Genomic DNA, 13,167 nt, shown 5'->3' with positions numbered 1-13,167 from the left:
ACTAAAATAGTTTGGCAATCAACGCATTGTATGACATGTCACTATATTTTATCTTTTATAATTTTATGGTTTATATTTAACTGTGAAATCCATCGACAGTTCATTTTGGTTTGTGATATTATGCTGGACATGGTCACCTACTACACAAGATTTCTTCCCACCTTCTTCTAGTGCATTCTATACATAAAACCCGAAAAGCTAAAAACTATTTCCTAGATTCCTTTGCACCTAGGCTCTAGATATGAGTCAAGTTCTAACACCTTGATATGTTTGAGTGATTTTTTTTTTAAAGATTTTATTGGGGGAGGGGAACAGGACTTTATTGGGGAACAGTGTGTACTTCCAGGACTTTTTCCAAGTCGTTGGCTTTTTAATCTTAGTTGTGGAGGGTGCCATTCAGCTTCAAGTTGTTGTCCTTTCAGTCTTAGTTGTGGAGGGCGCAGCTCAGCTCCAGGTCCAGTTGCCGTTGCCGTTGCTAGTTGCAGGGGGCGCAACCCACCATACTATGCGAGAGTCGAACCAGCAACCTTGTGGTTGAGAGCCCGCGCTCCAACTAATAGCCATCCAGGAGCTCAGCGGCAGCTCAGCTCAAGGTGCCGTGTTCAATCTTAGTTACAGGGGGTGGAGCCCACCATCCCTTGCGGGACTCGAGGAATTGAACCGGCAACCTTGTGGTTGAGAGCCCACTGGCCCATGTGGGAATCGAACTGGCAGCCTTCGGAGTCAGGAGCATGGAGCTCCAACCGCCTGAGCCACCGGGCCGGCCCTGTTTGAGTGATTTTTGAAAAGCAGAAATGAAGCAAAGACCATCTTCTTCCTTGCATTGACTGCTTTTTAATGACAAGAAAAGTCATGAAAATGCCAGTGTCCACTCTTCACCTTCATGGCTACCCAGAGGCTGTTGTGATGATGGCCAAATTCAGCGTTTCAGTTTCCAACTACAGAGCTCAGGGGATCCACAGGAGCCTCCCACTGTGGAGGCAGGTATAGTGACTCCCTGGTGGCTCAGTTCTGCAATGTCCCAGGAATTAGTCCTTAAAGCCCTGTAGAGCTTGCCTCTTTAGCTCTTCCAACAATTTCACAAATACCCGAATATAATACTAAACTCCTTTCCTCTTGAAGTATCTGGTGTATTTTCTGATTTCTGGAATATATCCTGATTGTTACTGATAGAAAACACTGAAAACTCAGCCAATGATCAAAGATAATGTAGGTTTACTAAGACCTTCCTGCAAAGCCTTGTAAGTTGTTAAAATGTAGACCAAGAATATCTCTGGAATTGACAAACTGGGAGACTCTTTGCAAATTTTTTCAGAGCTCAGAATTTCACACAGCTCACTAAACTGCAGTGTCAACACTCCCTTTCCCAATGTGACATGTAAGTTTCTACCAAGAATAGAACCATACTGGTTCTATTCATAAAGCTGGAGGCATAAATCAAGAAAGATAAGTAGTGATTATTAAAGAAACCAGCAATAACTTCAGACTGATTGCTGTGATTTGAACAGATGTTTGATAGTGAAATATAAAGATCAACAGGAAAAAAATAAGTCTATGGAAAACTTTTTATTAAAAAAGCCTAAGACCTGGTTTGACTTAAAAACATTTCACCTATACATTTAAATTCCTCCCTTGTCTAGAAGCTCATCTAAGTTACCTAAAACCAGAATCAAATTAAAATATGACTTTGATAAGGATCAAGGGTACAAACTCAGTTAACCGTACTTCCTTCTTGCCTGACAGCACACGTCAGAAAACACAGAGGGGTGTCACGTACCACTGTTTCCACAGTCAGCACAGGAGATGAGTTCCTCCGGCTTCTTTTCCCGATTTTGTTCTTTTGTACCAAGACAGAAACTACAGATGGGGATGGGTTCAGCAACCGGCTGTAAAAAACAAGCACAATTCGCTCAGGCACTGGTACTATTTTTTAATATTAATATAAAGACATTAAAATTAGTTTTAAATTCCTACGAAAGTTATATGTAGTTACATATAACTAAATAGGGCAATTACATCACTCTCCTAAATCTCCGACCTAAGTAGGTGAGTTTTTACAAACTGGTCCTTGTAGTGACAACCTCGGCCCAAAAAAAAATCATATCCCAATTAAGTTGGTCACTTTGAAACTAAATGATACAACATGGATTGAACAAAGCAAATCTTTCCCCTAAGATTGAAAACTTCACTGAATTAAGTGCAAGAAATCACAGTATCAGCCCTTAACAGGCATAGCTCTATAATCCAGGCCATGAGTAATGAGGGTCTGCATTGAGGCCCTCACAAAAAGAATGGAGAAGAGAGATAAGAGATATTTGACAGACAGAACTGGTAGGATCTGGCGGCTAATTAATTGGGGGCGGGGAGGACAGTAAGGAAGATGGAAGACTTAGACACCATTAAAGAAGTGAAAAGGCAAGCCACAGAATAAAAGATATTAACAACATATTTAACTAACAAATGGCTCATATCCAGAATATTTAAAGAACCCTCACCTATCAGTAAGGAAAACACAGACAACGCAGTAGAGAAGTAGGTAGAACATGTCAATTGATAATTCACAACAGAAAAACACAAATAATATATAAAGAGCCAATAAACACAAGAAAAGATGCTCAACCTCATTAGCCATCAAGGAAGTAGAGCTTTAAGAGGGGCTAAAATTATGAAGATCAGCAACAGAAAGTGTGGCTAAGACAGTAGAACAGGAACTCTCTTAAATGGCTAACAGACATTTAAATAGAAAAAAACCACTCTGAAAACTATTTGACATTATCTGCTAAAATTAAACATAGGCAATACCATGTGATCCAGCACTTCCACACCTAGCTATATACCCAAACCAAGTTCAAATACACATAAACAATAAAACACAAACAAAAATGATCACAGTAGCATTATTCATAATAAAATTTACTAAAAAATTTCCCAAATAACTAGCAATGGTTGCAGAGCTAACATGTGCTATCGCCATACAGTAGACTACTGAAGTAATGAAAACAAACAAATTACAGGCAACGATAACGGATGTGCATCACAAACAACTGAATGAAAGAAAAGGCGCAAATAATGTACAGTATATCATTTTGTTTATGTAAAATTCAAAAATTTCTATATATTGTCATAAGTCAGAATAGTGGTTACCTTTAGGGAGAAAGGAAGAGGTATTGAATTGGAAAGGGACTTCTGAGATGCTGCTAATATTCTTTTTGTTGACCTGGATGGTGGTTTTATACATGTTAATTATGTGATAATTAAGGTACAGACTCACAATCTGTGTACTTTCCTGTATGCATATTTTAACTTGAAAGTTAAATTTAAATTAATGAGCATCTATGGAGTAGGACTGTAGTAGTTTTGGAACATTCTGCCAAGATGATTTGGACATTGAGTTTTGAACTTAGGAAAGAGAACAGGCTACAGATGGATTTTAAACACATCAACATGCACATAATACCTGATAGCACCCAGTGAAAAGGTGGAGTGGGTAGAATACAGTAGAGAGTTAAAGGGAGGAGAGTGGAAAAATGAGATGAAGTCTGAGATAGAAGAATATCAACATTGAGAAGCACCAAAGGGGTAAAAGGAACCAGAAAAGACCACGTCTGAGCAAAAACAGAACCAAGAATTTCAAGAAGCAGAGAGCAATCAACAATCAATGTTGGAAGATCAAGTATTGGTGGATTCCACAAGTGAGAAATAGTTGGAGACCTCAGTAAAAAAGCACCGTTTTCAGTGACAGAATAAGAGCTAAAGTCGAGGAACCAACAAACTGCCATGAAGGGACAGACAGCAGACATGAGACAGCCAAAAAGAAATGGAAAGAATTTTGACATGTTTGATGTATTTAAGATAAGAAAGTAAAACCTATTTAAATATGGAAGAGAAGACATACACGGTCAGACATTCACAAAACAAGAAATAACAGGAACATATTATGTAGTGAGGTTTAGAGCTGCACAGTTCAATATAGTAGGCACTATGATGTGTGGCTAATTACATTTAAAATAAAAGTTAAATTAATTCCCCAGTCACACTAGTTACATACCAAGTGCTCAATAGTCACATGTCGCTAGTGGTTAGGCTACTGGACAGCACAAATACAGAGCAATTCCATCATTACAGAAAGTTCTATTGGATCACACTGGCTTAGGAAACAGGATGATTTTAAAGCATGGGTGAAGGGACTGGCCATAGCAGTGGATAGCACAGACGCACACTGTAGATGGGATAGTGAGTGAGAACAGAGAAAACGTGAGGGTGCTAAATTCTCACAGCCTCTTTATTCCTGAAAGAAAAAAGAAAGAAAGAAGGAAGGAAGGAAGGAAGGAAGGAAGGAAGGAAGGAAGGAAGGAAGGAAGGAAGGAAGGAAGGAAGGAAGGAAGGAAGGAAGAAAATCACCTGCTAAAAAGTGGGCAGGGATTGGTTAGATAGAACATGAGAAAGTGATAGCTGACTGAGAAAACTGAGAGGTGAGATTGGCTGGGTCCAAGAACAGCGTTAACAAAACACCCTCCTATCAAAACAGAAAGTGGATACACATTCTTTAGGCAAGACAGAATTAGAGAAGTATGTATTAACATAGAGATAAGTTCAAAATACAGGAGAGAAAAGTTGACGGAGAGCCTACAAAATGGCCTCCATCTTTTCATAAACTAGAAGGCAATGTCACTTGCTTTAAGAGAAGTAGATAGAGATGGGTTTGGGCATTTACAGAGAACAGGAAAAGTATGGAAGTCTCTATGTGGAAGATAACAGGGAATCAATTAGTGATGGAAATCAGCCCTAACCACAAAGCTAAGATCAGAAAGAATCAGTTTGTAGTATTTCCAATCAAATGGTTTCCTTCACACTTCTGAAGCCTTGGACTGACAAAATCAGAGAACCTTAGACTGACAAATTAAGCCAAAGGGGAGGGTTGACTAGAATGTAAATATGACTATTTCTAAAATGGTTGGCCACAAAATTGATGCTGGACATCATGAGCAGAAGGGAGCTGACAAACTGAAAGATAAAGAGTTGAAGTACCATAGGAATCCTGATGAACTGGAGATAAAGGTCCAGTAGGAAGTAAAAGAATTGGAAAAGCAGGATTGAAGACTGTTCTCAGCAGAGGAACTTTCGATCTAGTTTGCGTTGCCTAAGTATAAAGTTTTAGCTAACAAAGAAAACTCCAATGGCAAGTAAGCATAAATTTTTTAATATTAGTAAGCACTATTCTAGACACTTGAGGGTGCAGTCGTGAGAAAGGCAAGGCCCCACTTTCATACTTTACATTCCAGTTGAGCACAGAAGTAACATGGAAGACAACATCAAGAAGCTGGGAAAGCGTGATTTTAGAAGAATCATATAAATGTGTTCAAGTCAGCAAAAATGACTGTGCCCAGGATAAAGTGTTAGAGAAAACATTGATAAATGACAGCCAGACCCTCACCCTCCACCGGCAGAAAAACCCAGAGATCGAGATATTAGTAGATGCGAAGAACTTCATGTCAGAAGAATGTGTTTAACTAAGGAACAACAATCATCCTAAAGGCAGTGAAAATCAAAGAATGTATCTATCAACTCTTCTTGAGTCTGTCCCCATCTCACTCTCTTTTTAAACTAGGGTAAGAATGTGAAACAGTAGCTTCACCTACTAGTGGTAGGCTAGTGGTACCACTTTCACATATAAAGTACATTGTATTACTTCAGCAATCCAGTTATAAAGGAACAAGTTGAGCTCAGATAAAGAATGCTATGGAACCTGCAATCACGGAGGAGATGGAGAAACCTACTTTATAATAAAGAACAATAGGGCAGAGCAGGAACAATATCATAATTCAAACCAAGTTACCATAATTAAATTATATTAAGTATAGCAAAGTACTTAAGGGAGCAAACATACAAGGATGAAGAAAAGAGAAAGTCTGAAAAGGAAATTATTGTTATTCTTCAGCATAGGAAATGTCTTAAAAAATTAAAACTGTAGTAATTTGTGTCTTCAACACATCTTTATCATCTAGAACTAGACAATAAAGTTCCTACTAGCAGAAAAATGTTATATAAAATCATACCTAAGAAATCTTTAGCAAAACTGTCCCTATACGTTCCTGTATGTTCCCTATAATATTATTGCTTGTCAAAATTTTTTATATATGATCAAGGCTTCATTTTACTAAGTACTGTCTATCCCAAAACAAAATAACTGAGGTCATTCAAACCTACTCATTAAAGGGGGGATGCGGGGGGGTAATGATTTAGACAAACTGGCTGCCTGGTTACTGGGAGCTGTGTAGACAGTCAGTTTTAACTCAATTATTCTGGTACTTATCTAATGGCCATAGAATTAGACCTCACCTACTCATTACACGAAACAAGTTGCTGATTATCCCCAGTAATGACAACTTTACTTAAGTTTAAATAGTACTGATATTTACAATGTGAAAATAAGACAGGCTGAAAAGCAATTTTTTAAAGTCAAATAAAGACACTGGTGCAAACAGACTCAAGTTATATAGAAACAGGCAGTTTTCCGTGACACACGGCAGCTCAGCCACATTCCCTTAACCTAAACACTTCACACTGAAGATGTTTATTCTTTGACATCACAGGACCAAACAGAAAAATCATCAATTTTTCAGCTACCAAAACAATATTGAATCCACAGAGAAATACTATTACTGACAATTATGATTTCTTTTTAACTACTTGATCATTTCAGGGTTTTGAAGTGCTATCTGGGACAGAGTAATAGTATTTTGAGGATTAGTCATTTTAGTTGATGAGCTACAAACAAAAAAGTGGTTTAAATAAATCGTCTAGGTGGCAACATAATTATGAGGTTTTCTTTATGATGAAACAGCACTGTGTGATTTTAGAATATGGCTAACTATACTGTTAAGAGCATAAAAAAGTACAACTCGGGATCATTCTCATTCTCAAAATATTGATGACCATGAAAATCAGTGAAAAGGGCTAAAACCACATTGGGTTCACTGTAAAATTTAAACCTGAAATGTACTAAGGTGGTTTTAGGACACTGAAGAGAGATATTCATATCATTTTCCAAGTAAAACTTTACAAGCTGATTTCATTATCTTGTATCAAGAAGATTAAGTGAGAACAATTGTTAATACAATGAAGAGGGTAAAGGGGGTCAAATATATGGTGAAGGAAGCAGAACTGACTCTGAGTGGTAAATACACAATGTAATATATAGATGATGTATTATATTACAGAATTGCACACTTGAAACCTATGTAATTTTACTAACCATTGTCACCCCAATAAATTTTAATTTAAAAAAATCTGTGTAGATAAGCAATATGCCATATAATCACTATCCCTACACCTGTCCAAGCTTAGTCCTTATCTTACTGCTCTCATATCAACATAAAGTAAATCTGTTCCTACTGCTAATAAAACAAACAAACAAAAAGTTTGTAGCAAATCACCTTACACACCATTAAACACAGCAGCCAGAGCGAACCTGTTACAAGTTAAATCAGAGCATGGCACCGGGCTGCCCCAAACCCCCCCTCCAGTCCAATGACTTCCCTCTCAGACCACATGCCAAATGGCTACAAGACCCTAGGTGATCTGCACCCCCACATAGACACACAATCTCCTCTCTGACTGTCTCTGCTGCTCTCTCTCTCTTACATCTACTCCAGCTGCTCTGCTTGTGTTTTCTTCACAAGTCAGATGTTCCCATCACAGCCCCTTCACATTTGCTTCTCCTCCCATCTGTAACGCTCTTCCTTCCCTAGATCCCTCACGTCTCTACTCAAAAGTCACCCTCTCAGTCAGGCTTTCTTTGGCCATTCCATCTGACATTCAAAACAACTCACCAAACACAACAATTCATATCCCCCTTCCTTGCTTTATCTTTTCCCCTAATCCTTTTCATGTAGTTGACATATTGTGTGTGTCTTAGTATTTGTCCCCCACTAAATGTAAACGTTATGAACGTTCTGCATATAGTATCATTCAGTAAGTGTTGTTCAGTACATTAGTTAAATTACCCTGCAGAACTAGAAATAATAAGAATAATAGTATCTTAGAAAGAACAATGAGTTGGTATGAGCCTGATAAAGCTATGAGCTACTCAGTAATAATTTTAGTATATAAAGGCTCTACTATTTACAAAGCAATCTCACAAGTAATTTCACGGTCTCAATAACTAAATAAGAGTTCTGCCACAGTAACCCACTTCCATTCAATTTCTCAAAAGCAGGGGGAGATCTGTGGCAGGAGGCACTCAGATTGTATCTCGTGGCGTCTGCTGCTATAGGCTGCCTTAAGCACCACGCTGAGATCTCCGTCATAACCACCAGATGGCAGCATTGAGGCAAATCCATAGTAGATGCTCTGATAAGTAGTTGAGCAGCGTTGAGTTGAGCTTTTGGAAATAATTTTTAAAAACAAGAACAGTAAAAATTTTGCTCAATGATCTCTACTATGTGAGGTTTATACCATGAAAAAAAGGATTTTTAGACACCAATCATTTAGACTACCTTAAATATAATGACATTTTCTAGATATCCAGATAAGATAGAAGTTGGTTAACTTTTAATCCAATTACAAAAACTAGCTCACCTTATGCCTTAACAATTTTGTTGTAAGGCAGTCTAAGAATTAAAATCTAACAATCAATCACTACTCAGTCTCAAACTAAAACCTCTTTCTGACTGCTGCGTATCTGAGCCAGCCAGGTTGCTCTGCACAAACTACCGTGAGTTCCTCTCAAATCTACACACCTAACCTCACTTCCTTACTTTTTTTTTTAAGGAGGGCGCAGCTCACAGTGGCCCGTGGTGATGGAACTGGCAACCTTGGTGTTATTAGTGTCAAGCTCTAGCCAACTGAGCTAACCGGCCCCCCTCACTCCTTACTTTTAACTTTTCTTCAAGCTACAGCCTTGCCTACCTCTTTGGATTCTAGTGGTTCGAGCTATTTGTTATCCTGCCCCTTTTTTCTCCTGCAATTATAATCAAGTAAATTTAACTGCAAATTAACTTTCTTCAATGGATATTTATTTCACACAATTTGAAACAAATAATTTTCAGCTGATATCATTTATTAGTTGGTAAAACTGCTAAAGTACTATAATATACATAATAAAGCTAAAAGAATCGCTTTATTATACAGAATAAATACCCAAAGAATAAGAGGAGTTAAGTATTAGCCTAGAAAAGTGGAAAACTGAAATATTTATTCTCAGTCATGGTACAGTGAAGGAAACCCAAACGGTGCCCGACGACTGAGCATGAGGAAAACATATTGCTAGGTTTTCAAAATACTGCCCAAAGCATAGGAAGTCTGCAAATAGTACTATTTGGTAAGCACTGTAATATTAAAAAAGAGAGAGAGAGAAGATAAAAAGCAGTACTCCCATTTTCAAAGCACTTATACATGTCAGTGAATATAAAACAAAATCCATACAAAATAATTAGAAAACAATTAAATACTATTCATATTACCTACTTACACACCAAAAAATTCAAAAGAAAGCCTTGTGAGAGTATTTGCACAACTTGGTTATTTCCAATATCATCGGGGAAACAATTGGCACATAAAGTTCACTTAGGAAACTAACACTTTGTTGGAAGGTGTTTGTACTTGGTTGAGACAGCTGAACAAAATACGTTGTTCTCTTCCAGTCAGGCAAGCCCTCCTCTCAGTTTCACCCGGTTCTTCATTCCGTCACTGCTAATGAATGGCCTTGAGTAAACTCATGCTCCTCTCAAATCTTGACAGTTTAGAACTCAACATTTTTTTTCTTCATCATTTCCAGAAATTTATGCCTAGATAAGCAGACGTTGCCCTAGACCTCTGTGTCTTACACATAGTATGTACTAAATAAGCATTTACTGAAATTAAAATACAAAAAAATCATGCTTCGCTCCAAATAGGTTTATCAGTTGCTGACCCAAAGCCTCTCCAAGACTCAATCATCTTCAGGGGAGGAAATAATCTCTTTAAATTCTTCAGCACTCTATGTACTATCAAGCACTCTAGGGCTTCTTACTAAACATATATTTAGAATAATTTTTTTCCTTAAAAGTATACAGTTGCACAAGATATATAATTAAAAGAAAACTTGAATGGCCTGAAAAGAGTCAACTTTCCATTATTTATAGTCTACAATAAAGTAACCTTGTAAATTTTAATCAGCTCCAATACAATCCATTAGCCACTACAAAGCCTTAATAAGGGTACTAAATTTAATTCATTTTTATTATGAGTTCATTTAATGACTTCTACAATTAGATACAATAACAAGATTATTGGTGAAAGAAAGTTAATGGTATAATTATATCAGTAACGATCGATTTCAATTTACATTTTTTACCATGTATATAGATTACTGTAAATTTAGATGCGAAAGCAATCATGTGTCAAGATACCATAACAATGTTCTACATCCTAATCAGAGGTGACATCAAAAATGATAGTATGCACTATTTGCTGAATTTAAATTTTACTCTAAGACACTATAAAATTACTTTCTTTCACATATTCATCACTTATTTGAAAGTTCCACTTTCTATTTGTCAGTGATATGTCATTTTCCTCATTCATCCAAACATGATATTGCCAAGGTATTACTTACTGTCTCTCCTTTCCTTTGCGGTCCTTTCCTTTCTATTTCAGTTTCTTTTCTATACCTATGGCTCTCCCCTAATTCAGAGTCCTATCACCATAGGTAACCTTCTATACGGACTGGCTTTGATGTTTTTCCTACACATTGCTATCACATTAATACTCCTAAAATACTATTTTTTTATCCAGTTATTTGCCTGGCTCAAAATTTAGATAACATATACCAACTGCCAACTATTATAGGTTGTTATGCAATTCCCTCCATGATATACGACACTACTTTTCTCACACTATCTTCCTCTGCTCTCAACCTACTCCCTTGTCTTCAGAAAGCATAATTTATACTCTTTCTCCAGATGATTTTACCCTATTCCTCAAAGTCCTCTGTATCTTTCTCTCTAAGAAATCAGCTCAGTAGAGATTAGAGACAGACTGAGTTCTGCCACTTAGGGCATCCCTTTGGCCAAGTTACTGAACTTATTTGGTTTAAAATGGTACAACATACCTACCTTTGAAGTTATTGTGAAGAGTAAGTGAGATAAAGTTATAGGACTGTAACTCAAATATAAGAAGCACCTATAAATGCTAATTTCCTATATCCCTTTTCACAACAACCCTTCAAAGTTTATCTCTGTTAAGTGACTGACACTTTTCAAGTCAGAGTAAGTTTTTGTTTTGTTGTTTTAACATCCCAAAAAAGGCAAGGTGATTATATTTTCTGTGGACTAACAGATTTTCTATATGTTACTTATTTACATGATCACATTAAGGTTTTTAAAAGTCTTTTTGAAAACACGTATTTACCACACTGCACATTACCCACTTTTGAAAAATTCTTTAGTGGTACTTTGAGCACAAGAGCATTAGCAAAAGAATATTTTCTACACTAAAAATACATAAAAGTGACAGTTTAGAAGGACCAACATGTTCAACAAGACCTTCATGTTCATCACATTTGTAAGAGATTGCAATTGCGGACATTATTCTGGCCAAACTAAGGTCTAAGATAAGTAACACTTGAACAAATTGGCAAATAGCATCATTTTCCTCAAGACCTACCAAAAATAATAAAATACATGTCTGATAAGATGTGTATTGTTCTGTTACTATCAGAATCATGATAGTTTGGAACTGGAAGGGGTCTTTAAAAATCATTCTATACTCACTTTACCAAAGATAAAAATCATCGTCAAAGGCTACATGCATGACTAGTAAAGTGGTTAGAGTTATTCAGAGTCAGGTAGATACTCTGACTCCAAGTCCAATGCTCTAAACTGCTTCAACTCAAACAAACTATAGATAAAATAATTTAATCTATTATTAGATTAAAAAATAATTTAAAAAGTGTTGAAAGAAAACAACACTTGACAGATGGAAAATGGTTAGTTTCCATTAGTGGTAAATAGTGATACTATTTACTAATAATATGATGTGGCAGGATTTAAACTTACACATTTAAAACTAAAACCACAGGTCCTCCTGCCTCCTTCAAAAAGTAGCAAGATTCATACCAATAAGAACTCAATCTTTTATCCCCTTTTCCCCCTCTCGAGAACGATCAGGAAAGAGAAAGAAAACCAAAAACAGAGAAGCCACAGCAGGATCCTAAATGGACCTAAGGGGTAATGGGATCTTTTGTTTTAGCACAGTCCATCAGCAACTCTGTAAACGAGGTGGACAACACTGTCCTGCCTAAGAAACAGAGAGTGAGCGGGTGGAGAACTGCACAAGGCTAGAATGTGGAGCGGTGGCCAGGGACAAATTCATAGAGGTAGGGTGGTCAAAGGATTTTTAAGAACTGTGTAACACCCAGTTCTAAATTGTTTCTATGCTACAATAAAAATCTTGAAATTTGCAGTCCACGTGTAAAACAGAGGCAAGCAATATTTCAGTAATAAAAAAAGTAAGGGGGCTTAAGTTTGGTTTTGTGCAGAACAAAGAGAACCCATCCAAGGAGCTACAGCGAAAATAAGATGGAGGCCTCGGGAACCTAGTGAGAAGCACCATAATAATGTAAGTCCCTGAGCAGCTGCAGAAATCTGAAAAAGAACGAAATTTCCCCCACAAGGAATAAGGAGCTTGTCCAAAGACAAGGTTCAGCTGTCAACTGCCTCCAGGCGCAGTGGGAAACGCGTTTCTACCTACAGACCATCCCGAAGTTCCAGGATTTCCAGAAGGAAGCATACTTTTACATTTTGTTGGCTTCACGCTTTTAGTTTTGAAAGAAAAGCTTTGTTTACCCTATTTATAAAATCATTTTAAAACTCAGATAATAAAGGGAAAAAAATAGTAAAATTCTCTCCCAATCTTCCTCTTCCTGCCCTATAATGCCTAACATCTCCTGAGCATGCAAATCGCTGCTATATGCTTTACAGTATTAACACTTTTAGAAAAGACCTCACAACCGCCCTAGGTATATTATCGCCATGTTCAAGATGAGAAAACAAATCCCCAGAAAGACAAATTTACACAAAGTCATAAAAAGAGGCAGAACCCAGATACCAACTGCAGGCAGTCTGGCTGCAGAGCTTGTACTCTTCAACCTGCCATTGCGCTGTCTTTTCATGTATATTGTTCTCA

The 13,167-nt window shown here is 37.2% G+C and overlaps 1 protein-coding gene across 3 annotated transcripts in view; it reads right to left on the bottom strand.

Moving 5' to 3' along the window:
• The window catches only part of KAT6A (lysine acetyltransferase 6A), a 94,007-nt gene that overhangs the window by 41,428 nt on the left and 39,412 nt on the right, over positions 1-13,167 (bottom strand). For all 3 annotated transcript variants that reach the window (XM_019742058.2, XM_074329599.1, XM_074329598.1), the window contains one exon: positions 1,778-1,886. In XM_019742058.2, the coding sequence (XP_019597617.2) occupies positions 1,778-1,886 (109 nt within the window). The remainder of the gene's footprint in view (positions 1-1,777; positions 1,887-13,167) is intronic.

This window comes from Rhinolophus sinicus, linkage group LG04 (assembly GCF_036562045.2).
Source record: "Rhinolophus sinicus isolate RSC01 linkage group LG04, ASM3656204v1, whole genome shotgun sequence".
In the NCBI taxonomy this organism is placed as follows: Eukaryota; Metazoa; Chordata; class Mammalia; order Chiroptera; family Rhinolophidae; genus Rhinolophus; species Rhinolophus sinicus.
The sequence above is the reverse complement of the archived record's forward strand: the minus strand, read 5'-3'. Positions and strand labels throughout refer to the sequence as shown.